General features: G+C 35.9%; 1 protein-coding gene across 5 annotated transcripts in view; it reads left to right on the top strand.

Annotated features, from left to right (window-relative positions):
* BIRC6 (baculoviral IAP repeat containing 6) overlaps nucleotides 1–27,723 on the top strand; it is a 181,110-nt gene that overhangs the window by 46,509 nt on the left and 106,878 nt on the right. For 2 of the 5 annotated variants that reach the window (XM_082757615.1, XM_082757618.1), the window contains exons 14-36: nucleotides 1,873–2,004; nucleotides 2,901–3,032; nucleotides 3,331–3,509; nucleotides 4,186–4,316; nucleotides 5,745–5,906; nucleotides 6,012–6,143; nucleotides 6,456–6,553; nucleotides 7,687–7,834; nucleotides 10,618–10,751; nucleotides 11,864–12,010; nucleotides 12,500–12,687; nucleotides 13,354–13,668; nucleotides 14,072–14,171; nucleotides 14,646–14,860; nucleotides 15,041–15,249; nucleotides 15,539–15,885; nucleotides 16,856–17,075; nucleotides 18,025–18,158; nucleotides 20,500–20,637; nucleotides 21,396–21,523; nucleotides 22,119–22,250; nucleotides 24,179–24,394; nucleotides 27,524–27,707. In XM_082757615.1, coding sequence (XP_082613741.1) covers nucleotides 1,873–2,004; nucleotides 2,901–3,032; nucleotides 3,331–3,509; nucleotides 4,186–4,316; nucleotides 5,745–5,906; nucleotides 6,012–6,143; nucleotides 6,456–6,553; nucleotides 7,687–7,834; nucleotides 10,618–10,751; nucleotides 11,864–12,010; nucleotides 12,500–12,687; nucleotides 13,354–13,668; nucleotides 14,072–14,171; nucleotides 14,646–14,860; nucleotides 15,041–15,249; nucleotides 15,539–15,885; nucleotides 16,856–17,075; nucleotides 18,025–18,158; nucleotides 20,500–20,637; nucleotides 21,396–21,523; nucleotides 22,119–22,250; nucleotides 24,179–24,394; nucleotides 27,524–27,707 — 3,921 coding nt within the window. The remainder of the gene's footprint in view (nucleotides 1–1,872; nucleotides 2,005–2,900; nucleotides 3,033–3,330; nucleotides 3,510–4,185; nucleotides 4,317–5,744; nucleotides 5,907–6,011; nucleotides 6,144–6,455; nucleotides 6,554–7,686; nucleotides 7,835–10,617; nucleotides 10,752–11,863; nucleotides 12,011–12,499; nucleotides 12,688–13,353; nucleotides 13,669–14,071; nucleotides 14,172–14,645; nucleotides 14,861–15,040; nucleotides 15,250–15,538; nucleotides 15,886–16,855; nucleotides 17,076–18,024; nucleotides 18,159–20,499; nucleotides 20,638–21,395; nucleotides 21,524–22,118; nucleotides 22,251–24,178; nucleotides 24,395–27,523; nucleotides 27,708–27,723) is intronic. The other 3 variants (XM_082757617.1, XM_082757616.1, XM_082757619.1) reach the window with 3 other exon arrangements.

The raw sequence follows: 27,723 nt of genomic DNA on the forward strand, positions 1-27,723 counted from the left end.
TCTTTATCTGGCCACCTCTTTCTGAAAAGCTTCCAGGAACTTCCAGTATTTCAGAGGACTCTTGCTGTCAGATATTATTGGCTGCTGGATATGAAATGTGTTGGGGAGAAGAGCAAGCATGATAATACAAGCTAAATAACAGCACCCCAGTTAAACAAGGGTAACAGACCTTTAAATTTTAAAAAGGAACATGGGCGTACGAAAAATCATTGACATGCTTTCTTAGAACTACTCACTCTGTAGCATCTCCCAGCATCTAACAAGAAAAAGGTGTTCTGGAGAGCCTCCTTATAGAAATACTATAAACTGGTATTTGTGCAAGAATAAAATACTCTAATATAGTGAACTTCTTGGAGAAAGTGTATTCTTTCAGTGTACAGGAAGGTTTAGCAGTTTTATTAGCAGGGCTAGCTGTGAGCACAGGACAACAGTCAGATGTTCTTGCTGCTTCTTCCTCCTTTTAATGCTTGAAGTAATACCTACATTTTAATATGTAGCAGTATTTTGTTTTATCAAAGCAAAAATTAGGACAGACAAACCATGTTGCCTTTCTGTATGGATCCCACTTTGCTTTCAGCATGAATTTTAGTATTCAGTCCATTTGGTCTTGGGTCTGCAGATCTGGGTGTTGAAATTAGTCTGACAATCTTCAACTCTGATGCAAAATGCTAAAGAATGGTGACTTTTTTTTCGTTTTAAGACTTGACAAAACTCTTCCAGAAATCAACACTTCACTTCCTTACATGGAGTGTAATGGAATTTACTTTTCTCTCTAATGGGTATGGTAGAGAAAGCATGGAACAGGGGGCAGGGTATACATATGCAACCTGGAAAGGGCTGAGAGATGTGAGAGTGCCTGCAAGGCAACCTTTGCAAGGTCTCTCTTCTTGGTTGGGAAGCCCCAGCGAACCAACATCCTCTTAAGTATTACTATGTGATTGTTTCCTATCTTGCCTTTTGATAAAGGGCCTTAATGACATCTGCCTTCTTTCCATGCCCTGTTGAGTGAAGTAACAGGGTTCTAGACAGGATTTCAATATAAGGAAAAGTAAACCTAGATGACTTACCTGTGCTGGATATTAACCAAAATGTCCTAATCACAGCAAAAAAAGTAATATTCAGAATAGTTTGATGGCTCTTGAAAATGCATGAAATATTCAGACTGAAGTTCAGTTAATGCCCATCTCTCCCCCCATAAGGAGAGAAAGGAACTGAATTGTTAAGGTAGTGAGACCTAAGGAGGATCAGTAGGGGGAGAAAATTTATTCAGTCATTTCTTGTATGACAAGACCCCTGGAGCCAGTTAACTGTGCAGTGTGTAATAACAAGAAGGCCAGAGGCATAATTCTTCCGGGTTGGAACTAATGGTTTTGATCTGCCACTTAATTCACTGTATATGTTTCTTGTTTATTTGCTTGCATGTCCTCTTCATCTATGATTCATGAGAACCATTTAATTGAAAAAAGAACTGTACTCAGATGTTATCAGAACAATATACTGATGCTCAGCATGAAAAATGCAGTTATTTTCAGTTTAGTTTATCAAAATTTCACTACTGGAATCTAAGTACTTAAGGAGTAATCTGCAGTTGATTATTAGAAGAAAATAACTTGAGTGGTGTTCAAGCAAGTGGTTTACAGGTCATTCAAATAAAGATTTTATTTTTTTTATTTTTTTTTTTTTTTAACTATTTACTGCAACTTCAGTTGCAATCTTAATATGAAAATCACACCTTTGTGTATGTGTTGTTCTTCCATTAGCAGTAGCATTTTGGGTAGAAAGCTAATGCATTTGCAATTTAAGCTACTGCTTCTGCTTTTTTGTGAACCTGAAGCAATGCTGACAAATCTTACTAATGTTTTTGTTCTTCAGAAGCAGCAGTAGACAGACAGATCACATTTCCTTTATCTCCAGCTCATAATATTGAAACGGAGAGAAATGGAAAGCCAGGACCAGTTGAATTCAATGAAGAAATGCAGTATATGGATGTAGAGGAACCACAATGTAAGTTTTACTTAAATTGTTACAGTTTGTTTAAAATAGGAGCTTTTAAAAATTATTTTTCATTATATACTGGAATTTCTCCATAAAGATTTCTCAGCCATTTGAAACATACCCATTTCTCAGCCCTGCTCAATGTTGCCTCTCTCACTGGTCTGTTTGCTGTATGACTTGAAAGTCAAAAAAAATCACTGCTCTGGAGTTTTTTGGTGCTTCAAAGCAGTTTAGTATTTACTTGAATTGAGAAACAAAGTTGATTGATATGGTCTCTTTCTATCTTACACTAATACCTGCAGTATTTTACTTGGTTTTCTTATGTAGTTGTGACAGAAGTTTACTTTGTCTACCTGGCTTTTACAGAGATTGCTGTGGTAAACTCAGAAAATTATAAACAACTGGTAAAGAGTTCATAACCAATCATGTTAACTTTCAGTCATATCAGACTTACTCTGCCTGTTTTTATTATCATTTTTATTAATGAGTGTTCTTCCACAAAATCTGCAAGAGATGCTCTGAAAGGTAGTCATATTGGATCTGACTGAGGAGAGCTACTGACTCTGAACAGGAAAATTCATAGTAGGAGTGAATCAGTTCCAGAACTAAGATTCCTTTTCTTGGTCCTTTCAGCAGTCTTTCATTACACTTTTTCCTTTTATGTCCAAGTCCTTCTCTGCATTTATATTATTCATGTAACATACCTGAAAGTGTTTCGAAAACTGTCAGTTAGCTCTACTGATCTCACTGGGAAAAGACTTCAAGTGAATCTAAAGTAGTTGTCAGTTTTTCAATGTACAGTTTGTTTAGTGATCAGTTTGACATTGTGTATTTTTAATGCAAAGGATAAGATTTTATAATTTAAGAATTCATATTTCAGGTCTGTATTACTCATGTTTTTAAAGGTCTTAGGTTGTGTCCATTTCTGGAGGAACATAAAGAAGATATACTCTGTGGTCCAGTATGGTTGGCTACTGGACTTGATCTGTCAGGACATGCCGGAATGTTGACACTAACGAGTCCAAAGCTTGTTAAAGGTAAAATAATTTATTATGCTAATCACATAGAGTATGCGTGACTGAAGTTCATCTCATACTTCTGTAGCTGGACTTCAGTTTGCACTTATCTTCACATTGACAAATTCTGCTATATAACACAATAGGTATTACAGTAATGAGTCACAACTTCAAACTGGTGTGAAAATACTGTAAGTAATGTAGTTGAGCTTTGCTTGTGTACACTATCTGTGAAATTGAAATCTGTTACAACTTGTCCTAGTAACCTATATAAATTCTCCTCCCAACATCCCTCTTTCCTTTTCTTTTTTACTTCCAGGCATGGCTGGTGGCAAGTACCGCTCATTTTTAATTCATGTTAAAGCAGTGAATGACAGAGGAACAGAAGAAATCTGCAATGGTGGCATTAGACCAGTTGTTAGAATACCATCCCTAAAACCTCAGACTAACAAGGGCCATTCCCTTGCTTCCTTGTTGGCAAAAGTTGCGGCAGGCAAGGTACTGAATAGCCAAGACATCTGTGTTAAAGTTGTAGATTTGCTATGGCTTATGTCATCTGAAAACAAAACAGCTGTTAGGGGAGTTAAGATCCATGGAAAATTACCTTTTTTTTTTTTTTTTTTTGAATTTACACTGTATTAATGCTTTCAAGAATCAGAGTTCAACATCTTTAAATTTTCTTCTGTAAAAGTTCAGTTGAAAAGGTCTGTTCTGCCACATTCCTATCGTGAGCATATTTTTTAAAAAAACCTTCTGTTTTCTTGAGTGTTTTCAGTAACTGATAAACCTCTTCCTCTTGTGAGGATTTGTTTGTGTGTATTCTACTCTTGATTGTTGTAAGATTGGATGACATGATGTGCCTCTTGTGGAAATGATTAGAACGGTTAGAAAATAGCAAATTTAACAATGTTTGCAATTTACTGTTCTGTATTGAAACAATTCACAAACAAAAATAGCCCATTTAAGTACAATAATGTACAATACTACGTTCAAGCTCAAAAAATCTTGACTTTTATGTCTGTGCTGTTGCTAACAAGCAGTAAATATTTCAGTACTCAAACTGAGAGGTTTTACTGAGCTGTATGTGCTGTATTCTGAACAAGATACATAGTTGCAACAATCTAAAAACAGTGTGATTCCTGAAATCTGTATGTTTTTTCCCTTCAAACATCAGGAAAAACCGTCTAGCAAAATTGAAGCCAGTAATTCTTCAAGAAAATCAGATAATCTTAGAGGCTGCGATTTACTTCAAGAAGTCTCTGTAACAATTCGAAGATTTAAAAAAACTTCAATTTCAAAGGAAAGGTTAGTAGGTGGTTTTTAATTCTAAGGAATATTAGCTTCAGATACAGTCCTCATGAAATACTTAGTTCTCAAAATATCTCAGTTCAAATGACAACTTGAAACAGTGATTTATGAAATGCAGTTTATATTAGAAGTCCAGTAAGTCATTAGTTTGAGGGCACTGTGTGGTGCAAGTTATGATAGAAAAACAGATAATTAATTCTTAATACTGAGTCATTATTTGCCTGACTTGAAAGGTAAATGAAAGTAATACTAATTTTCTTAATAATTTAGATAAATGATTTAGACAGACCTAATTTTAAGTACCATGTTAGACTTTTTCAAGAAATATCTTTGCTTTTTATTTCTACGTTTTCTCATTTCTTTCAGCATATAGTGTATTATTTGTCAAAATGTTCAGAATCAAATTCAGTTATCAAATTATCACTCAAAAACTGTGTAAGGTCTCCATGGATTGGTATCACAGACCTAAATATGAATAGTGTAGTTTTTAATCTGTATTACCAACTACCACACCACAATGGTGGCACTGGCTGTAATGTAAACAAAGAGGCTGCAAGGGCAGGGAAAAAAAAATAATTCTGTACAACTTCAGTTACTCTGTGTGGTTTAGAAAAGACTCTAAAATTTAATGAATTGTGTAAGAACAAATTGACAAGATGAACAATAGTATTCCTTACGACCGGTTTGCGTTCACCAAAGAATTCCAGGAGTATTTCAGGATGAAACAGCTGAACTTCTAATGGTAGTGAAATTTCTTGCCATGGAATGCTTTAGAACATGGGGACAGGAGTATTGTAACAGAAAGGTTCAGGTAACCACAGATGAGTAAGCCTCTTGGCATTACTAATCTTCCAGTACAAAGTTGTGGTGAAGAACAAAATCAGCAGACAACTGAAAAATACAAGAACAACCAACACGGCTTCTTGTAAAGAAAAATCTTGTTTTACAAATCTGTACATGATCTAGGTGATTTCTAAAAGGTTTCTGACTTTCCAGAAAGCCTTTGGTGATGGATTTTGTCAGAGCTATGAAATAAGAGGAAGCCCTGCATAAAGTAGCAAGTCCTTTAATGCGGCAGGAAGTAAATATACGTGACTAGTTGCCAAAGAATGTTGTAGACTATGAAAATTTGCCTAGGTTTAGAAGTTACTATACAACTTAATAGGGGAAAAAATCAACCAAGGTTATTAAATATATACAGTAACCTAGGAAGCTCTCTGAGCAGAAGATAGGAATATCGGGAATGTGTGCAGGGAGGGTATCATATATGCATATGATGGTTTAGTCTCATCTAGGCATCTTTTTTATTTTGTTTTTGGTGTAGTGGCGTTTTTTTGCTGTTCTTAAAATGTCTTTCGAGTCTTATATTCTGTCTTAATGGAAGAATGGCCATATTGGATGATTTTGTTTTTATCCCTCCCTCAGAGTTCAGCGATGTGCCATGTTACAGTTCTCAGAATTCCACGAGAAGCTGCTCACTACTCTTTGCAAAAAGACAGATGATGGTCTGACCACAGAACATGCTCAGAGTCTTGTGCTAGATACACTTTGTTGGCTAGCAGGAGTGTATTCAAATGGACCTGGCAGGTAAGAGAAAAATTGTGTTTAAGTTAGTATAACTGTTGCTCAGTATCAGTTCTGTGTAAAAACAGTTTGATATGATAGCCTGATACATGCAACTTGTTTTTACAGCTCAAAGGAAGGAAATGACAGCTTGCTTTCTAAAACACGTAAATGTGTCTCTGATATAATACGTGTTTGTTTCTTTGAAGCTGGACGGAGCATAGCTCACAAGTGTGCACGGTTTCTTGCATTATGCATCAGGTGAGTGCCATTTCATTTAAGGTGCATGTATTTAAGGTGAATAAGTGCTTTTTCTAAATACATATTTAGGGGTATTGCATGCAGTCTGAATCATGTATGTTTTTGTTATTGTTTAACATTAAAAGTATGAACAAGCAGTTCTAGAAGATTTTCTGTTGAGGAAAAATCTGTTAGATTATGACTGCAAAGAACATCAATTTTTCAATGTCATCCAACAGTGAAGATGACAATCTCCACCTTCATTCAGCAGATCTCATATTTTGTTCTTACTTCATTAAACATTAAAGTGTCTGGCTATGTGTTTCTTTATAGCAATGGCAGGTGTGACCCAAGTCAGCAGGGGTTTGGATCTGTCCTTCTAAAAGCTTTACTTGACAACATGCCTCTTTTGCCTGCTGCTGCAACAGGTGGTATGTATACAATGTTTGTCATCATACAAGTAGACCGTATGTTTGTTTGGCATGTTTAGTTTTACTCCCTTGTGAAATAGGAATTACATAATTGTTCAGTTAGTACTAACAGCTTCTTGGAGTGGTCTGGTCAGGTGGTAGATGGTAGAATGTTAAGCAAATTAGCTTGCTTAGAGCACTAAGGTGCCAAAATTTTTAGGAGACTTCATGTAAGTTTTGCAAGGGTTTTCAAAGGTCTTTAGCAGCCACAAATTCTGATGGCATGAGTCTGTTACTTTGGAAGATTAGCTGATTTATTCCATGGAGTCTGGCTATCCAAGTAACATCCAACTAGAGCAGTTTGTGTTATTTCTCCACAAAAGAGACACAGACTAAATTAAATTACTTCCTGATCTGTATTGTAGAGAACTGTTAGCACCTTACTGAAGCCTTTTGAATGCTTGCTAGAATAAGGAGATGACTTTAAAGACTTGTTTCTGGGGTAGTGAGGCCTGCTTTGTGTTTTTCACAGTATGTTGTTGAATTGCATCTGGCCTGGCATCACTAAAGAGTCTTGAAGGAAGACTATTTGCATTCCAAAATATTTACTCTGTTACTAAGGTAGAAACATTTAACATTCTGCTCTTGAGAGTATGGAGTGTGCAGTGGAAGGAGAAGTAGAGAAGAAGGCAGAGAACTGTGTTTTCACACAGAACTCCTGTGCTATGCTCCCAGAGTTATCTGTAAAGAGAAGTGCCTGCAACAAATACGGAATAAGGATACAGCAGCCACAAACAGAGGGAAGAGCTGAAGCTGGAACGAGGCTTGGCTCTGGAGGGACCAGAACCCATAACCTGACATCTCAAGTGTCAAGAGCATTTTGGTTGTTGGCTTTAGTAAAAGCAAAGGACAGAAGCAATGGAAGAAATATATGCAAAATTTTCTCTTGGGAACCTTAGTTTATTTAGTTATGAACAAGCCAATGAGAAGAGTACTTCTACAAACTAATAATTACAGCAATTAAAGTCCCTCTCAAACAAAACAAAACAAAAATACTTCATCTGTCACTTCCGTTGATGCTTTTTGAGCGTATGCTTTTTGAGCGGAATATTCACATCGTGTTTCACCTGAAATTAATTTTTGTTTTAATGCAGGATCAGTGTATTGGTATTTTGTGTTGCTGAATTATGTAAAGGATGAAGATTTGGCAGGGTGCAGTACAGCTTGCGCGTCATTGTTAACTGCAGTGTCCCGACAGCTGCAGGATCGCCTAACACCTATGGAAGCATTACTTCAAACAAGGTACGAAGGGTTGTGGTTGTTGTAAGCTTAATGAAGCCGAACATGCAAAGTGTCTAATGCCACACTCTGGCCTTCTGAAAAGGGTTGGCTGCTTAAAAGAAAACACATTTTCCAGTATTTGTTTGAGCAAGGATTGATTTCATATAGCTCTAGTTATCAGTTTGGACTGATGCAGGGGTAAAGGTGAATTAAATTGCTATCTTGCAATTTACAGTGCACTTCAAATCAATGGATAATGTACGTAATGTTTGAAGTTGAGCAATCCTTAAGTTAGTATTTAATTATTTTAATGTAAGGATTAAGAAAGTATGATCTCTTGAGTATGGGAGGGAATCACATACACTAAATAGTTTCCCTTCTGTGTAGTGCTACGTTGTAGACTACATGTAAGCTGACAATACACTTAAAGAATTGCTACTAAATGCCAGATTGCTACGTGTAAAGACCTGGGGTATTTACTGGGAATGGAGGTTCTTATTCTAAATTATATAGCCATGTAATTTCTGGTTATGATGTTGCATCTTTTACATGTTGTACTGATTAGCCACGTTAACTTTGGATTTATGTACTATATCTAAAGGAAATCTCTGGTGGTTCAGTTTTTCATCAGTTTCCAAAGCCATATTGTGATAATCTGAACATGCTGCTATTACACAGCTCTTTCATTTGTGATTTATGGGCAAAACTTATCCCCCAAGTCAAGCAGGATCCAAGGTAGAAGAGTTCTGGTAGATATTAGTTCAGAACCAGCAGATCAGATTAAAATTTTAGTAAGCTAAATTCTTGAGAGGGGCTGGTTTTTTTGTTTGTTTGTTTCTTTTGTTTTGTGTTTTGTGGTTTTTTTGTGTGTGTTTTTTTTTTTTTCTTAAGCCTGTTAATGGTTGTCCTGTCTGCCTTGATGACAAAGAACAGATTATTTACTTCTTAACAAATTTTGGATGTCTAGAGGATGTTTGTATCTTGATCTTTTTCTCCAGAACTGTTGTCATTCTTATAGCATTTCCTTGAGCTCTTTTCTTTGGTGCTTGTCTTCTGTGAACTGTGGTACACAAAATTGTAAACATTTTCCCAGGTGAGACCTCTGCTCTGACAGAATACTTAGCAAGCTTATCTTTGACAGAACTTAGTGCAGTACATTTGAATTTCGATCCTTTTCTATAAAGCTCTTGTAATCTCTTTTTAGTTTTTATCACCTACAAACGTAATAAATCAAATTCTCTCCTTAAATCATTCAAGTAATTGGTGTTAATGGCAAGCTGACCTAATGTAGTGAGTTCTCAATTCTGAAATGTAAAACAGTGTGAAGGTGCCCTACTGAATTTTGTCTTTGAGCTTTTGCTTTTTTCTTGTCACCACTTGACTCTAGCATGTTTTCTTGCTACAGCCAAAATGTCAGTCTTGCTAGATGTGCTTTATGTGTTGTTTTTAATACAGGCTTGCAAAGAGCAACTTAAATTCATCTAACGTGGTGTTCTTTGGCTAAATTTGTCATTTTAAGTCTGCTGTCTTGTAGGTGCTTATAAGTAATGTGTTTCAGTATATCTAGGGGAATATATATTAAATGGATTTATTTGTAATTCCTTGATTTTCTTTTCACTCTTTTTGAAGGTCAATAGCAATTATTGCCCTTTAGTAAAAAATTCATTTTCTGACTAGTTAGAGTCTTAGCATTGAGCCCAGCCAGCCTGGAATCATGTTAACACTCAGGGTCTAGAACCTATCCTACCCTATGCTGTCCTGCTGGTGTGGAAGTATTCATGTAATCAGTATCCTTCTGTGACTTCTGGATCAAAAAAGACATTTGGACTTTGCAGCCTTCTTAGCGTTATCAACTATTACCTTTCCTTGCCTGCCATACAAGAGAAACTTTTCTCAGGCAGGGGGAAAACACGGGAAGGAGAAACTTGTTGTCACTGCTGGTGTGTTTATGCAAATATTTCCAACTTGACAACTGGCAATAGCCAGAATGAATTACAGTCTTGTGTGTTTCTCATTTCTGTCCCTATAGAAAAAAGACCACATCTCTACTACTGCATAATAATTTGTCCCGATTTCCATTTTTTGCTCCTCTTTTCAGTTGTTTCTAGTAGGTACTGGTAAATAAAATAAAATAAAATGCCAATTTTGTTACTACTTTGGATTTTATTTTTTCTTGGCATATAGAAGCCTAATTGGTTTGCAACCATCTTGTTACCTGAGCTATTGTCTGTTTTTTTTGTTTTTGTTTTGTTTTGTTTTTCTCTACAGTACTGCCAGAGTAAGAAGTAATGAGATTTCCTGCTGCTGAGATATTTAAAGTACTGGCAAGTGTTAATTGATATCACTAGCAGCATTTCCCCCTTTTGTTCTAACTTCAGCTGGAAGAACAGGCTGAGTTGGAATTTGTTGTGCAGTTCTGGAAAACTTCATTTTTATTGACTTGAGATAAATGTCTGATTTACCACGTGCAGGCATGCATATTGCTGTGGCTAATTGTCTAAGTTTATAATTCTAGTTTTCATGTCAGAGTGTGGTTATAGGTCATGTTTTCAGGACAGTATTAGATCTCCAAAACTAGTTAGTAACAGTTTTTATTAGCATCATAAGCTGTATGAAAAGGTCACCTAATAAGTGATTTTAGTGGAATATTAGTAAATGGGAATTATTAAGATAAATCAGTTGCATGAGGAGAGTGGTTTGCAATATAGTAAGTTCTGTGTGAACTACTTGATCTTTTTCTGTAAATAATTTTATATAAAATTCTTATTCTTTAAATAGTGCTGTTTGTCTTATTCTGTTTGCAGATACGGATTATATAGTTCACCTTTTGATCCAGTTCTGTTTGATTTGGAAATAAGTGGCTCTTCTTGTAAAAATGTATACAACAGCAGTATTGGAGTACAATCAGATGAAATTGATTTGTCTGATGTTCTATCAGGTACATATGTTTAACAGTAACCTTTTTATGGAAAAATTAGTAACTCTCTCTTATTGTACTGATTATTTTAGATAAGATATGTTTTTATACTTTTACCGTGTTTTATAGCTGTACACAATGAAGTTCTTAAGAGATCTCATGAAGCAAGAGAATCTCTTACTTACTGCGGATCTCAGAACAAGAAAAATAAGCCTTTTTCTGGAATAGGTGTTTTTCTTTTCCTGTAGAAGAGTTAAGAAAAGGGAAGATATTAAACAGAAAGGCTGCCATCATTTACTGTGTCAGAGTCACCAAGGGAAGCATTTGTCACTTCTATTGAGCAGCTTGTCTGAGATCTCTGTTATTATTCATTTAGACTTGCAACCATCCCCTGACAGAGAAACATAAATGGATTTTTTCAGAACTTGGGAAGCTTCCAGATGGCTTCTTTCTACTTTAGTATTACAGATTTAATTAGACGTTTTTCTGTTTCAGAGACATTTAAATGTCTTAAATATTCTTGTATCTGCCCTCTCAGGTTAGTTCATAAGTGAAATTTGAGGCCATGCAATGTCCTAAGAATAAGATGTTTTTTACCTCTCAGGAAATTCTTTTCATAGCAAACACATTTCATCAATCATAGTGATTCCTTTCCTTTTCTTGTCCACCTTCTTCCCACCCCTCCCTCGATACTCCACTGTTAGAATGTTGAATAATACTCTAGATTTTATATTAACTTGGTGTATGATCCTCATCAGTCTGTTACTTGTTCTCTCTTCCTTTCCCATAATTTCAGTTTATTTTTGCAAAGTTAACTTTCTGATAGCGTAGAAAGAAAAAAACGCCAGTATATAATTTATTTCTGGCATTAAGAAAGTTACATTTTACACTGTGCTTTTGCTATTACATTTGATAATTGGACTTAAGACAGTCTGTTCAGATTTGGCAACATTGTCCGTTTAAAAATATGCTCCCATTTATATTGTGGATGTGATAGTGTTAAGGTGCTTGTTCCACAGCATGAAGTAATAAAAGCTATGGATTATATTTAGTTGTCCCTTTCTGCTCTTTGGGATTTGTAATGTCGTTACCAAGAACATATTAGATAGTGCAGATACCTATTTCTCTTTCAGGAAATGGGAAAATAAGTAGCTGTGCAGCTGCTGAAGGTAGTTTTACCTCCCTTACGGGGCTTCTGGAAGTTGAACCTCTGCACTTTACCTGCGTTTCAACAAGTGATGGAACTAGAATAGAAAGGGACGATGCAAGTACGTTTACTGGTATATACAATTTTTCATTTTTTCTACTTAGTATAATTCCACAATGTGATAATTTTAATTGGACATAATGAGCAATGTATGTCAAATGGATTTGTCTGAAGTATTGAAATATTTTTGAAATAATTTATGTGTCAATTTATTCATAGAATTTAACAAACTAGATTTCAAATTTATGAATTGGGATGAATTTGTTTCTGTCAGTGAGTGAGTATAATCTACACACATGCATGTTCACCTTGCAGCCTATTGTGGCGACAACATTCCAGGGCTCTCTATAATGAAAATGTTGCACGTATACTGAATGTGTATAATCTATGAACCATATGCTTTGTAATTGAAGATGATAATACTTCGTTGCAAAAGGTCGATAAACGTGATACTTACCTTGTTTTTACATTGCTCTTAACAATTAAGGAAATAAAGGTGTTTTTTATCATTTCTGTTCTACATACATGTTTTTTTCTCTGTTTTTTATTTGTTTCATGCCAGTGAGTACCTTTGGGGTTACCCCAGCAGTTGGTGGTCTCTCATCTGGAACGGTTGGGGAAGCCTCGACAGCACTGAGTTCGGCAGCCCAGGTAGCTTTGCAGTCTCTCTCTCATGCAATGGCCTCAGCCGAGCAACAGCTCCAGGTGCTGCAAGAGAAACAGCAGCAGCTTTTGAAGCTTCAGCAACAGGTTGGAGGCTACTTGGCTATTTTTTAATGCTGTCTCTAAACTTCAAAAGCTGAGGAAAATAGTTGCAGAGCTAGTCACTTTTTTTTCTTTTTCTCTTTTTTTTTTTTTTTTTTTCTTTTTTTCTTATTTTTCCTCTTTTTCCATAGTGTATTTGAGGAATGAGCAGCTCTGGACTGAACATCCACACTCATTAAGCAAAGTGATGAGTCTCCCATGCTGCTTCAGTCTTTCAGACTTGTTTTTTGTATATTTTGAGGGTGGGTGGGGAATTTGTTATCAAAACTAAATCTTAATACATAAGAGCATCAATTTGTGAAACTGAGAAAGACCACTGAAATGAAAAGCAGAATTGCACATTTGGGGAAATAAATGATAAACCTATTATTAGCATGCGGTTCATGTTGACAATGTGACTGTGGTGTTCAGATTTTATTATTATTATTATTTGATTACTCCAGATAACTAATTACTTGTGTTCCTCAGCAAGGGAGGTGAAGTTGAATACAGTTTTATTTTTCAGCTTGTAGTAGGTAGCTAGCATGCCGATATTGAAGGTGTGGAAATTAAATCTAGCTCATAATGCAAACTGAACTTGTATTTCAATACTACTCCTGTGTTCACAACCAGAATTGTTTGCTACATTCACTGTTTCCATTTTTCCCACAGAAAGCTAAGCTGGAAGCAAAACTGCATCAGACAACAGCAGCGGCAGCGGCGGCAGCATCAGCAGTTGGTCCTGTTCACAACTCTGTGCCTTCTAATCCAGTAGCAGCCCCAGGGTTCTTCATTCATCCTTCAGATGTCATTCCACCAACACCAAAAACAACTCCTCTTTTCATGACTCCTCCCTTGACTCCACCTAATGAGGCAGTTTCTGCTGTTATTAGTGCAGAGCTTGCTCAGCTTTTCCCTGGTTCAGTTATTGATCCCCCAACAGTAAACCTCGCTGCACATAACAAAAACACAAGCAAGACTAGAACGGTAATTATTTTCATTTGCTTTTTATAAAAATGTGGTGATATTAGCCATTTATTTAATTTGTACTTGAGTGTCAGTAAATCTGTTTATTTGGATGAGGTGTGAAAACTATATAACTGACTTTAGACAGTATGAAAAGAAAGACTTTCTGAAAGTGAGGCAAGGTTATCACTCAAATGGTTTCTTTAAATTTGAACTAGCTTAACTGTATAATGAGCTATAAATACTTTAAACCTGGTAGTTAATGTATTTTGATGGTGCATGGTCAAATATAAATGTAGTATATATGTTGTCAGAAATTGGACATCTTTAAATCTTGAGGTTTTCCTAGAGTTTCTTCTAAAGAATAGGTTATTATAAATGCGTAGATTTTTTAATAACTTACTGTTGTTTTTCCCCTTCTCAGAATCCACTTGGATCTGGTCTTGCTCTTGCAATATCTCATGCTTCACATTTTCTTCAACCTCCACCTCATCAGTCAATTATTATAGAGCGAATGCATTCAGGTAAATAAATAAATAAATAAAAATCTAATAATAATTTTGACAAATTTTCTAAGTTAAATATTTTTCAGTGAGTTGCTTAGCTGCAGTTTCACTTGGCTTTCTAAAGAAAAGATGTGTTTGAGTTTGAATTTCTATTACATCCAGAAGTTTAAGCCCCAGCTTCAGCGATGTTCACCAAGTTTGAAAAATCTTTGGGGAGGAGGGAGAGGTGTACAGAGGGGACAGTGTATGTTGGGTTCCCAGACAGAGCACAGATTCTGAAGTAATGTAGAAAAGACTTAACAGTGTACATTAATTTGAACCCCAAATTTTCTTTTCAATGGGTGCAAACTGTGCTGAGAGATTTTGAAACTACAGCTATTTCAAACCTCAAATAACCACTGTTTTGACGATATAGAAACAGCAATTTTGTTGTTTGAGGAGTAATATTTCTCACTGATTAATGTGCACTGGTATCCTGTCCTTCTTCCCTAGGAGCAAGAAGATTTGTGACTTTAGATTTTGGAAGACCTATATTACTGACGGATGTATTGATTCCCACGTGTGGAGATTTGGCTTCTTTGTCAATTGACATCTGGACTTTAGGAGAAGAAGTGGATGGAAGGCGGCTGGTAGTGGCTACTGACATTAGCACACACTCACTTATTTTACATGACTTGTTGCCCCCACCAGTTTGCAGGTTTATGAAGGTAAGAGGAGATGGACTGTACACTGTCTCATTTAAACTCCTGATTTTTGTTACTTTGTAAACTTCCTTTGAAGTTCTCTTCAGATCAAACTTCAGCTGCCTACACGTGAATTCTTGATTTAGTGTATATTTTGCCTGTTTTGATACAATTGAATTACAATACTGTTGTATTCTCTTTCAGATCACTGTTATTGGTCGATACGGTAGCACAAATGCCAGAGCAAAAATTCCATTGGGATTTTATTATGGCCATACCTATATCCTGCCCTTTGAAAATGAGTTGAAACTAATGCATGATCCCCTCAGAGGAGAAGGTGAAGCTGCAAATCAGCCAGAAATTGACCAACATTTAGCAATGATGGTTGCGCTGCAAGAAGACATACAGTGCAGGTGGGGAAAAAAAAAACATATTTACTAGTTATTTTAACTTACAACACTGGAATATCAGAAGTTTTTTTTCACAAGTATTCTTTCTTCCTGTGCTGTTACTCAGATAAAATTGTTGAGTTGTTACAGTGAGCATCGTCATACAATTAACAAAGACTACTCTGTATTTTGTTTATATTTGTTTCAGTAATGCATTCAAAATGGACCAGAAGTCATCTTCTGGCAAGGTGACTGTCAAATGTATTGCTGTTTACTAATGCCTATTATATTGTGTTGGGATGTTTCCTTTTAGGTACAACTTGGCCTGCCATCGGTTAGAAATCCTTTTGCAGAGTATTGACCTGCCACCACTCAATAGCGCTAACAATGCCCAGTACTTTTTACGAAAGCCAGACAAGGCAGTAGAAGAAGACAGCAGAGTATTTTCTGCTTACCAGGACTGCATTCAGCTACAGCTTCAACTCAATTTGGCTCACCATGCTGTTCAGAGGCTCAGAGTAGCTTTAGGTGCAACCAGGAAAACGTTGAAGGAACAATCTGATCCAAAAGAGCTGATTCAGATGTCATCTACAGAGCAGTTGCGCACCATCATTAGATACTTACTGGATACTTTACTTAGTTTGCTTCATTCTTCCAATGGTTAGTATTTTTTCAGGTTTCAAAGCTTTTGTCATGTTTGTGGAAACAATTTGTTTTTTCTTTTGCTTTATCTGTACATTCCCACTATAAAGCTTTTAAACTGTATTGTTATGTTTTACTATGAGTTTAGCAGCTGGTAATATGCAGTGTACAGCTTGACCAATTGCACCAAGCTGACCTAACCACTTATTACTTCAAAATAAGGATGGGACAGGGTATCAAGTTCCTTCTGCCTTTTCTATACTCCTAGCTGCATTTTCCTTTGTTCAGAAACCATTTGATTGTGATACCATCTTGTGGGCTGATTCAGTTTGTTGAATATTGTGCCCAGGCACAATATTCATGTAGATAGAATGAGCTTGTGGAAGATCCCGGAACCAGATTAGGCAGTTAAGAGTGGGGAACAGAAGCAGAGACAACTGCTGTGGAAAAAAATCATAAAATCATTATCTGTGCTCAGTTCTTGATTTTTAATATTTAGATATCCAGTAAGGATTTTTATTTCCTAAACTGGCCATTGAAAGTGTTCCTGGAGAATCAAAATTGAAGCCTGAGTAGGAATGGTGAATTAAAAAAAAAAAAAAAAAAAAAAAAAAGTATTTAAAAATAGTAATTGGGGAACATTGTTCTCTAAATAGACATTTGTGTCTGTCTTGTAATTTTCTGTGCCAGTTTGTTGTTAAGCATAATGATGGTTTGGTTTTGGCTTTGCGTAGATTCCATGGAGGTATTTGAGGCACTGCCATAAAATTGATATGGTTTTGACCAAACAGACTGATCTTTATGGGTTACCTGCAAATTACAATCTCCCTATCTGGTCCTCTTTCTTCCTGCTTTCCCATGTGAATTAGTCTAATCATAGTAGTTTTAAAAACTTCCTAAAAACTTTTTCTTGTCTTGAAGCCAATGTAGTTATAATAGCATCATTCTCTCTCCTTAAACACGGTTGCTTATTCTCTTTTATTAAAAGGACACTCTGTTCCTGTGGTTCTTCAAAGTACTTTTCATGCTCAAGCTTGTGAAGAATTATTTAAACACCTGTGTATCAGTGGAACCCCCAAAATACGTTTGCATACTGGCCTTCTGCTTGTTCAGCTTTGTGGAGGAGAAAGGTGGTGGGGTCAGTTTCTCTCGAACGTATTGCAGGAATTATACAATTCAGAGCAACTTCTCATATTCCCTCAAGACAGGTAAGGTATAAGCTTATATTGATATGTCACCTGTGAATCGCTTGTAAATAATTCCATGGTTCGTAACTTAGTATTTCAGTTGGCAAAAATGTGGCTAAATAATACTTATCTGTTTATTCCACTGATGTAAGAAATAGTTCCAAAAAAAGCACTGCAAATGACAAATGTCTGTTTGTAGTTATTTTTTTTTTGCATGTATTTGGTACTTGCACCACAATAAGTTGCTCTTTTCCTCACTTAAAAGTGAATAGGAAGACATTTCTGGTGCTCTTCACATACCTAGCAGGATTGCTTTCCAGTGTCAAAAATTGTCTTCTGCTTTAACGGGCTTAAATACACAGAGCCATTCTAATGCATTTGGAAGTAGGAATGAGACTGAAAAGCACACTACTTGCATCTAATATAGAAGTCGTCTTTGAGATATGAGCAAGCATAGAGCTGAGTACTAGGTGTTGGGATGTGTTGATCATTTCAGATTATTGCATGAGATCCTTGATATTCTAAACATCCCTCTGTTATTTTAATCTAACATATTTGCTGTTCTGTGGCTTTCTGCCTTCTTTGGACTGTAACATTTACATTGTCATACTTCTAAATGGATTAATGCAGTGTTACGAGAGTACATGTATTGAATTCTCTACTCCTGCTATTCAGCATATCATATGTAATAGGAAATAAAACAGATGAGCGCTTGTTTCAGGTGTACAGAATGGGATGTTCTGCAAGTAACTACTGACCTCTTCAGGGTAAAAGAGAAAACATAACAAAATACTGCACTACCTCTGTGACAATAGATCTTGAAATCTAGTCCACTTGCTGGGCCACAGTGCTGGTTTCTGTAGCAATCTGCTTGAAGGCCTAGGGGAATATGGTTCTAGAAGGGGTGTTTCATAATATTACTGAAACTGAAAAGAAAATGAAATCTTAAACATTTAAATTTTATTTTTAGGGTCTTCATGTTGCTTTCTTGCATTGGCCAAAGATCGCTTAGCAACAGTGGTGTTTTAGAAAGTTTACTCAATCTCCTGGATAACCTGCTTTCACCACTGCAACCTCATTTACCTGTGCACAGAAGAACTGAAGGTAGGCCTCTAGTTTGGGAAACTGTAGTTTCATATTAATTATAAGATAGAAAACTGGATAGAAAAATAGCTCACAGTTTTTGGTGTATTAAAAAAAGAGATTGGATTTGTTTATTATATTTTTGAAACACAGATGTCTTTTAAAATATGCTCAAATTTCTTGTTCTTTAGGTGCTAAGAGATACTGTTTTCCCTTGATTAAATGTGAACAAAGTCTATTTGGTTGCTTTCAATTCAGCTAGGTAGCTTTAAGGTTTCAGCCAAGTGGGAGGAACATCCAAGGTGTAGACAGCTCTAATGACTCCAGCGAATGACTTCGGAATTTAGTATTTTGGAAAGAAGCGTCTGGTTTTGCTCATAAGACCCTTTCTAAGTTTCAGCTTTTGTAGTGAAATGCAGCTATGAAGACAAATTTGAAACCATACATATGGTTTCTGCGAACTACATTTTTTTTGTTGTTGTTGTTGTAACCACAAGAAATGTACATTTTCTTAACACTTAAAAAATATACATATATACTGACATTATATTCTCCAAACTTGATTTTTTGGAGTGTTTTCTTAACCACCTGAAGTTTGAAGAAAATGCTTGATCAAATTCTACGTCATCAGTTCTGTACATGTAGCAGAACATTGTAGAAGATATGCTACTTGAAATTCGTAGCATTATAAAGTTGGTACATGCCAGCTGTGACTCTGTCCTTACTTTTTATCTTGTCTCTTGACGTAAACAAGCCTCAGGCTGGTGTCAGAAGCTGTCCTATTGCTTCCCCTTGGTTCTACCATGTACTTTCTCTATCTTGGCCATATCCTGCTATAGTCTCATAATGAGTCTGAGGCAAATCCAAGCTTACATCTCCTCTACCTCTGTTTGCACTCTCCCCACAGCTGCCAATTCCTTTCATAGCTCTTGCCTTACTAGTTGTCCTCACGGAGGACTTTAGGAAGCAGGAGAAGTAACTGATACTTCAGAGCTTTATTTGCTGGTCTTCCAGCTTCCTTCCTCCTGGACAGTACAGGTGAGTACTAGGGCACGATTATGTGTGATGGAAGCATCAGGTATGGCAGAAGAAAACCCTATTTGAGAACTACCACACATAATAAGGGCAAAGGGGTGAGAACTTACTGGGGATAAAGTCAGATAACAAAAATCAGAGCAAGAAGTGAGCATTATGAATAGAGAGAATTTAGAGAACTTGAGACAGAGTTGGGATATGGAATTCAGTCTGCAGTTGCTGTTGAGGTCATGTTATGGGAAGGCTGCCCCCTGAGTTCCACTGCCCCCCTGAGGTGGGCTGTTTTTGGCCAGCATGGATAGGACACTGGAGTAAACAGTCAGGGCCTACATCGTCTTGCTTGGGCTGCCAGCAACTAGGTGTGATTTTGGACAAGTTGTTTTTATGCCTTAGTTTTCTTCTTTGAGTGGAAATTAATAATCATTTGAGTTGACCAAAGCTTTTTTGAGGTCAGTGGATGAAAAGTATAGTGTAGTTAAACATGGCTCAGCGCTGTGTACAGATATGAAAATCGGTATGTAACCTCTAGTACTGTTGAGTTTGCTCTATTGATGCTACGTGAAAGAACGCAATTTGCTTAATGACAGTGTTCCAGTGGTCATTAATTGTAGGTTTCTGGTCCGTATTGAGTACTCATAAGTTCACTTTGGAAACGTTCATTTAGATTTAATCATGCACACACAAATTTTTCTTGCATGATGTATAAGATACATTTTTTTTTTTCTTCTCTTTGTACAAAACCACTGAATTTGAAGTGTGAGACTGAAATAGGCTGTAACTAACTATTAGTGCCACCAGTATGGTTCATCTAATCTGAACTCAATCTTGGCTTTCCCGAAATTTGTTTGAATGGCTACATGAAAATACACTATAAAGGAGTAATAATGAAGCTATTTGAGTTCAAGGCTTGTTGGAGCCTTGGGTGATGGGAGGAGTTTCATGCTATGGATTAAGTCACATCTAATTTCTTTGCTTTTATGCAAGCAGTTGTCATTCTGCATTTGATATTTAGGAAATTCAGGCATACAATTTTAGTCTTCTTTTTAAATGCCACTTGGTTTCTACCTGTAACAATAGAGGTGAAACTTTTTACTTCTGACTTGCTCAGCCTAGAAGAACTGTGACACTTGCTTTTCTGCCGCAAGGCTACACCAAATGTTTGATTTCTTGTCATATTTATGAGTGCTAAGAGTTTTATCCTTGTTTAAAAAAAGGCATCTTTGTGGCCTAGTGAAATTTGTGCCGTGTAATTCTTGTCATGATTTTTTTTTTATGTTCTTATGGCTTCCAAACTTTATTAAGGCACTCAAATCTATTTCTTTTTAAGGAGTGTTAGACATTCCCATGATCAGCTGGGTTGTAATGCTGGTGTCCAGACTACTGGATTATGTAGCTACTGTTGAAGATGAAGCAGCCACAGCCAAGAAACCTTTGAATGGAAAAGAGAGGGAACGTTTTTTGACAGGTAGGCAATGCTTATTTTTAATTAAATATCAAAGCTTGTTTCTGTGACTGTTTTGGAGGTGTTCAAATACTTAAAATATATTTTGAGCTCATTTAAAAAAATGAGATTTTTAAAGCAAATATTGTGATTGTTTTATTTACACTGTCGTTTGTTTCTTCACCTGCTTTTTTCCTTAGAAATATGTCTCTCTTTTTTTAAGGGATAATTACAAATTTGATTTGATTTTGTGAAATATCTGTATATTATTCTGTGACTCCTGTACCAGGCAGTTGAGAGTATACCACGTTGAGACCCTATTTGTATTGTGAGGAATGGCATTAGTATGACTTTGTTACCTGTTCTGGTGTTTGTTGTGGTGTATGTACCTTTAAATGCATAGGTTTTTTTTAGTAGTGGTTTTATTTTTTTTTTTGAGTGGGATAGCTATTATTTATTTGAACAGCTTTTCTAAAAATCAAAACTGGAAAGCTTTTGTGTTACCAAGGCTGTTCAGGCATTTTTAGTTAGGACGGTCTTTCTTATCTTCTTATGTTTTAAAAATAACAAAAGTAAACATTTTAAAATTACACAGAAATATTACCATATGTAATTACAGTTGCATTTCGCTAAGAGAATTTTATTTGGCTTGTTTCTTTAATATTTATTGTATAGAGATGCCAACCCTTGCCATATAAATGCTCATCTCTAGAGTTAAATGAGTTTTAACAATACTGATCACTATCTTTTTTTTTTTTCCTTTTTTTTTTTTTTTCCATTAGGAAACCAGTGGAGTTTTATAAATAATAGCCTTCACACTCAGAGTCTGAGCAGATCTACTAAAGGCAACAGTAGCCTGGATAGACTGTATTCCCGAAAGATTAGAAAACAGCTTGTGCATCATAAACAGGTGACTTCTGGCACGGTAGTGGCTATTTTCACAGATAAGTCTGTATAGCTTGTCTCATTTTCTGAGAGAACAGCTTTGGCATTGGGACTCATTCAGCCTTGCTTTTGCATAGTCTTGATTCTGGAGCTAAAGGCTGCCTATCTTCTTTGATATTTGTCTCAAACTGTGGGGCATGGCATCTGCTGAAAGAACAAATGTTGGAATGTACTGTTGCGTTCTGTGACCCATATTGGATAATAAATAAAATTTACTTTTTAGGTAGGTCTGGGTACATCAGAGTGCAAGCTCCTAAGCTGTGAATTAACAATTGGCAATGCTTAAGACAGCAATTTCATTTCTAAATGCAACCATGATGGTTTCATGACCCTGGGCATGTATGTCTTGAGCTCCTTTAAAATTATTTTTTTCTTAAACTTCATCTGTTCTGTGTCTGCTAGTGGCCCCTAAAGGTGTCTCAGTTAAAGATGTATGTAAAGTATCCTTAAAAGGCTCAAGTTACAGTTTGAACTGAAGATTACTATCATATGAAAATACTGATCCTTTTAACATCTTATTGCTTAAATTTTCATTTTTTCCTATTAACATTTTCTTTTAGCAACTTAACTTATTAAAAGCAAAGCAGAAGGCTTTGGTGGAACAGATGGAAAAAGAGAAAATACAAAGCAACAAAGGATCATCATACAAACTTTTAGTAGAACAGGCAAAACTAAAGCAGGCTACTTCAAAGGTATGATGCTCTGAAACTGTAATTGACTTCCTGTCCTATGTGTGAAAAGATCCATTCCTGCAAAGTCATTTTTGTCCTATGTTGACCTTACTTTTAGAAAGTGTTTCATGGCTGCTATCAAGGATATTCTGAGGTTGAATACAGCAGCCATGTGGAAATTTCTTGCATTGGGAAAAATATTTACCCTTTCACAGGGATTTTTTCTTTTTCTTTTTTTTTTTTTTTTTTTTAAGGTGGTCATAGCCAAAATGACCAGTAATCCTGCAGCTTTGGGAATGCTAGTCCTATCTTTAAACTTTAGATAACGTAAACCAACAGAAATGTAAATTAATATTTTATACAGCTAACTTTTATATGTGGTACTCTTCCAGATGCTGTTCTGGTTGAGTAATGAGAAAATAATCCTGCCATCTGAGTGACTCCCCAGACTAAGAAGTACAACTTTTGAGAATGTTTTCTGAGCTTCCTAAAAGTATTTATCATGTAGATTCTGGCTCCAGACTTACCTGAGAGTGGGTATCATAGTAAAAGAACTATTTTGACCATGAGACAAGGTGCAGAAATTCAGGGATCTCTGGAGATGGCAGCATGGACATATCAAGGAATACAAAAAACATGCAAATCTTTCTAGCTACCAAAATTAAGTATTTCCTTAAATATTTCCTGGGTAGTTCCAGCAGTACTAATGTCTTTTTGAATGACTGAGAGTAGGACTGTGGAATGACATAATAGAATAGTGGGCCTTAAAGGCATTCTGAAGAAAAATCTTACAGAAATTTCCAGTAACTGTGAAAAAGCAACCTAGAAGTTTAAGCACTCGTATAAAAGTAAAGCCCTAAGTTTTCACCAACTCTGCTTGTCATGAGCTGTTCTTTCCTGTTCTATCTTCTGCTTTATTCCAGCAGGTTATACGGGGCTGCTATTTCAACAGCTCTGCTCCAGCAGTGGCCCCCTTGAGACATCTTTTAATGACTCACTGGCTGAAATATGCTGTCCAGCTATTTAAGTTTCACTTTATAGCAACCTCGTTGCATCCAAAAATGCATGTTGAACTAAAGAGTTACCCCTTGAAATTTCTTAACATCTAGTTACGGTATTACTGTACGCTGGATAGTTGCATTTCATGCATTTTTTACTATTTTGCCTACTAATCACTTCCAGTTATGACATGGTGTGAGTAACCCAAAACATCTATTGCATTTTGGAGAAAGCTGAAACCTTTGTCTTGGTAAATAGTTTTTTTTTCTCTGGTCTATTTCAGTATCTAGTACTTAAGTGAGATTGTAAGAGGCCTTTGCATTATCTAATTTTATGCTGCTTTTGTAGCTGATGCAGTGAACTTCTGGAGTGTCCTAGGTGGGCACTAAGATTAATAAAAGCACCTTCTTTCCTCTACTGGATTTATAAACACTCAGTCACACAGGTTGTAGTTATAGCCCTGATCAGGTATTGGGTTAGCTCGATTTATGGTGTTTGTTGGATGCTCTATATCTTGTAAGTATTGAAAATGTTAAAAGTTGCTGATGATTTATCTAATGTGAAGAACCTAAAGTCAGCATTATTGTAGGGAAAAATTTCCATATTAGCTATTTCTGTCTGCCGTTCACTTCATGCTAACAGTAGTTTTATATGCAGGTGTGGAAACAAGAAAGGAACTTCTAAAATACGTATTCTTGATATGTTTTATGGCAAACATAAAGGCTTAATTGGCACTTGTGTGGAACTGAATAACCTGGTTATTGCTCTGTCACCTGAGACAACATTCTGCCAAAACAAATTTCTTCCAGTAAAACCTTAATTCCATTCCAGATTCGCATATATACTTAGACTCTCCTTTACTGTTATTGCTGCCTCAGATTTTTGCTGGGAGAAGATCCAGAGCTTAGTCTAAAAATGTGTAACTGCTGTTTCAAATTTAATTTCTACAGCACTTCAAGGATTTAATACGTTTACGTCGGACTGCAGAATGGCCTCGTTCTACTTTGGATACTGAAGTATCAACAACAAAAGAAACTCCAGAAATTGAACCACTTCCCTTTACACTGGCACATGAACGTTGTATTTCTGTAGTGCAGAAGCTGGCACTCTTTCTCCTGTCCATGGATTTTACTTGTCATGCAGATTTACTTCTGTTTGTTTGTAAGGTAAACAGACCATGGAATATCATTCTAAAGTTGCAGTGGAAACCACATTTCTGTCACTGCTTTTTTGCTTGCTTGCTGGTTAAAAAAAAAAAAAAAAATCAGCTGTAGCAGTGAAATTTGTGGTGAGATAGTTTTTTCCTGATCTGTCACTTTTTGTGTAATTTACAAAATGCTGGCTTCAAAATGGCCTAAAAAGACTAACTTTAAAAAAAATATTTTCATGTAAGTATATTTGTGAAGTTCTAACATTTCAACCTAGTAAAAATATCTGATTTCTTTGTTAAAAAAATCACAGAAATGAAAACTGTTACTTATCTTCATGGTATTAAAATTGAATAAGCAGCAAGTACGTAACCATCTTGTTAGCACTCCATTAGTCAGTTGTAAGTGTTTTTCTTTAGCCTGAATTCAGGATTTTGAGTCTATATAGCAGTTGATAGTTGTGGGAATTTTTCTATACAGTTTGGGGGCAATTCTTTCTGCTTATTTATAATGATTTTGCATGAAGTTGTCTGTAAGAACACACTTGCAACTTTGACTTCAGTTGTAGAAACATGTAATTTCTGAGGGATGTCTAAAAATTTTTATTGTAACTTTCAGTAAGGAAATTAGCATTGTTTTTAAAGTGTACTGTGAATGACGGGGATCTTTAAGTGAAGCTTCTTATGTACTACATTTGTTTCCTGCTTGTTTCTTGATACTTTCCAAGGGTTTTCTGGGATTTTATAATCCTAGATTGGGGTTGACATAAGTATATAAAATTTTGTGTTACGTCTTGCTAGTTGGATGTGCATACATGGCACCCTTTTTTTTTTTTTTTTCCTTCTGAAAAACAAATGCAATTAGTCAGGTCTTGGCAAAAATTCTTTTCTCTCTTACTGGATTATCAATAGTAACTATGACAGAATATCTGTCCAGACCAGTGGTCTTTCTATCTTCATTTATGGATCTCAGCTTTTAGGTAGCAGTATGCAAAATCTTTTTTTTTTTTTTTTTTTTTTTTTTTCAAATTCAGAGAAATTAAACATGGTCTGTGAGCTAGATTTCTTGTGCATTGCTTTTTGACCTGTGCAGCCCTCCAGTTTTCTTCAATTCTCCTTCCATCTGGAGAGGGAACTTGAGCAATGTTTGCTCGTATTGCTCTTTTTACAGTCTCATCTTCTCTATTGTGTATGTTTCCACTAACGTGAGTCAATTATTCAGATTTTGGTATTCAGAAGGCTGATTTAACTCTTGCAAACACATTTTTCAAGAGAAAATGAAAGCAAAAAGTTTGTATACACTTTTGGGGGTTGCTTTTTTTTTTTTTAAATCCTCTTCAGCCTCAAGAAAAAAATCCTGGCTGGTTTAAAGAATTAACTCTATAACTTACCTCCTGCTACCTTTTAGGAGATGGTTTAGAGTATGGTTGTCACAGGGTAAATGTCCTACAGACTGGTTATCATAGGGTAAATTTCCTAATGAAAAAGCTAAAAATAAATAAATAATAATAATATTAAAAAAATAGGTGGTTCTGGGACTTGGCCTAGAATCTTAGAACTAAAAGGCAACTGACTTTGGATCACAATTCCAAGGTGAAGAAATATGAGCTTTTTCTTAATCTTTTTTGAATGTAACATGAGGATGATGTTGGTCAAATAACCAAAAGTCAAGTCTGCTTTCCACCATTTGTCCATAAAATCTGTTACTGTGGAATGGAAAGCTCCTTTTTTTAAAAAAAAAAAAAATCTTTTTAGCAAACCCAGATATTGCCTCTTATAGACAAGAGTCCTGGTGAACACGTTGGCCTCTGTTGTGAAATGGGAGGTCTATGCAGACAATTCTTTCTTACCACATGCAGTTACTGAGGCCAAACTCCAGTTTATTCATGAATTAATAAAAAATAGGTTGTAATAAGTAAGAAGAAGTTGTGGTCAGTTAAATGTCACATTCTATATCCAGTTCAATCCTGTAGCAGTGTAATTACTACTTCGTTTTTTTAAGTGTAATTGGCGTTTCCCTTTTCCCAGAGCAGGAGCTGTGCCTGACATACTAGGAGCTGGGTGTTTACTCCTTAGTACTGCAATTGCCAGGCTTCAGAATTGTCCAAATGCACTACAACAGCAAAGATGTTGCACCAAGGGAAGGAACATTGAAAGGACTTAATAATTCCACTCAGCTCTGTCATCAATTTTGAGAGTTATTTCTGATGACCCTGTTCAGCACTCTTATAAACGACTATATTTTTGACCATAACCTTTACCAAGAAGATTCTCGGAACTTGTATCTGAAATTAGATAAATGCTACTTATTTTTAAAGTGAAAATGATCTTAATTTGTAGTTATTTCAGACTGCCAGGCAACTTTGCCTAGTTTATTACAGCACTCTGAACTTAATACAGTAATTGTGAATTTGGACTCCGTGACAAGGCAGCTACTGCCTGATTTACTTTGGCTACAGGCTTTTTTTCTTTTTTATGTATTATGTCCAAGAAATTTTGAGTTTTATTGTTGTTGTTTGTGTAAGGCTTAGTGTGTAGGATTTTCCTTTATAAAGAAGATTTTATTGTGCTATTTAGTGTGCTATTTAGTGTGCTCTTCAGAACTGTTTTCATGCAGATATGAGCATTTATAGATGATCCATGACCTTAATAGGTAACCTTTTTAAATATGCTTGACTTACCTCTTGGCACTTAAGCAATGAAGTAGTAGTCCAGTTCCATTTTTCATTCCAAAATTGCTCAATCTTCAAAGATTGAGCAAGGCATTTTTAAGGTTATTTAGAGATATTTTTGTAGCTTTACATTGCTACACTAACGCTCTGGAGATCAATTTTTAGGACTTTAAAAAAAAAAAAAAAAAGTTGTTGAGCTACACAGTGTGGGAGAATCAGGATTACAGTGTTTTACTCTGAGTCAGAAAAGATGGGCACTTTCACTGATGGATAGTGAAAATTTCAAATAATAAAGTGGAGAGGTGAATTTCATGGACAAATTGTGGTCCCTGAGTTCATCATATGGCAGGAAGACTGGTGCTTTATCAGTTGGAGTGTAGTTGTAGGGATAATTGAAAATTTTGTCTTGATTTTAATTGCTTCGTTCTTGGGATATGGGGGAGAATCGATGTAATTATATTTTCATATTTTTATAGGTTCTTGCTAGAATTGCAAATGCTACAAGACCAACGATTCATTTATGTGAGATTGTAAACGAAACTCAGTTGGAAAGATTATTGCTGCTTCTCGTTGGAACTGACTTTAACAGGGGAGACATCTCTTGGGGAGGAGCATGGGCTCAGTATTCTCTGACGTGCATGCTGCAGGATATTCTAGCAGGTTTGTTTTAAGTTCA

The sequence above is a fragment of the Aythya marila genome (assembly GCF_965140915.1).
Source record: "Aythya marila genome assembly, chromosome: 3".
Taxonomy (NCBI): Eukaryota; Metazoa; Chordata; class Aves; order Anseriformes; family Anatidae; genus Aythya; species Aythya marila.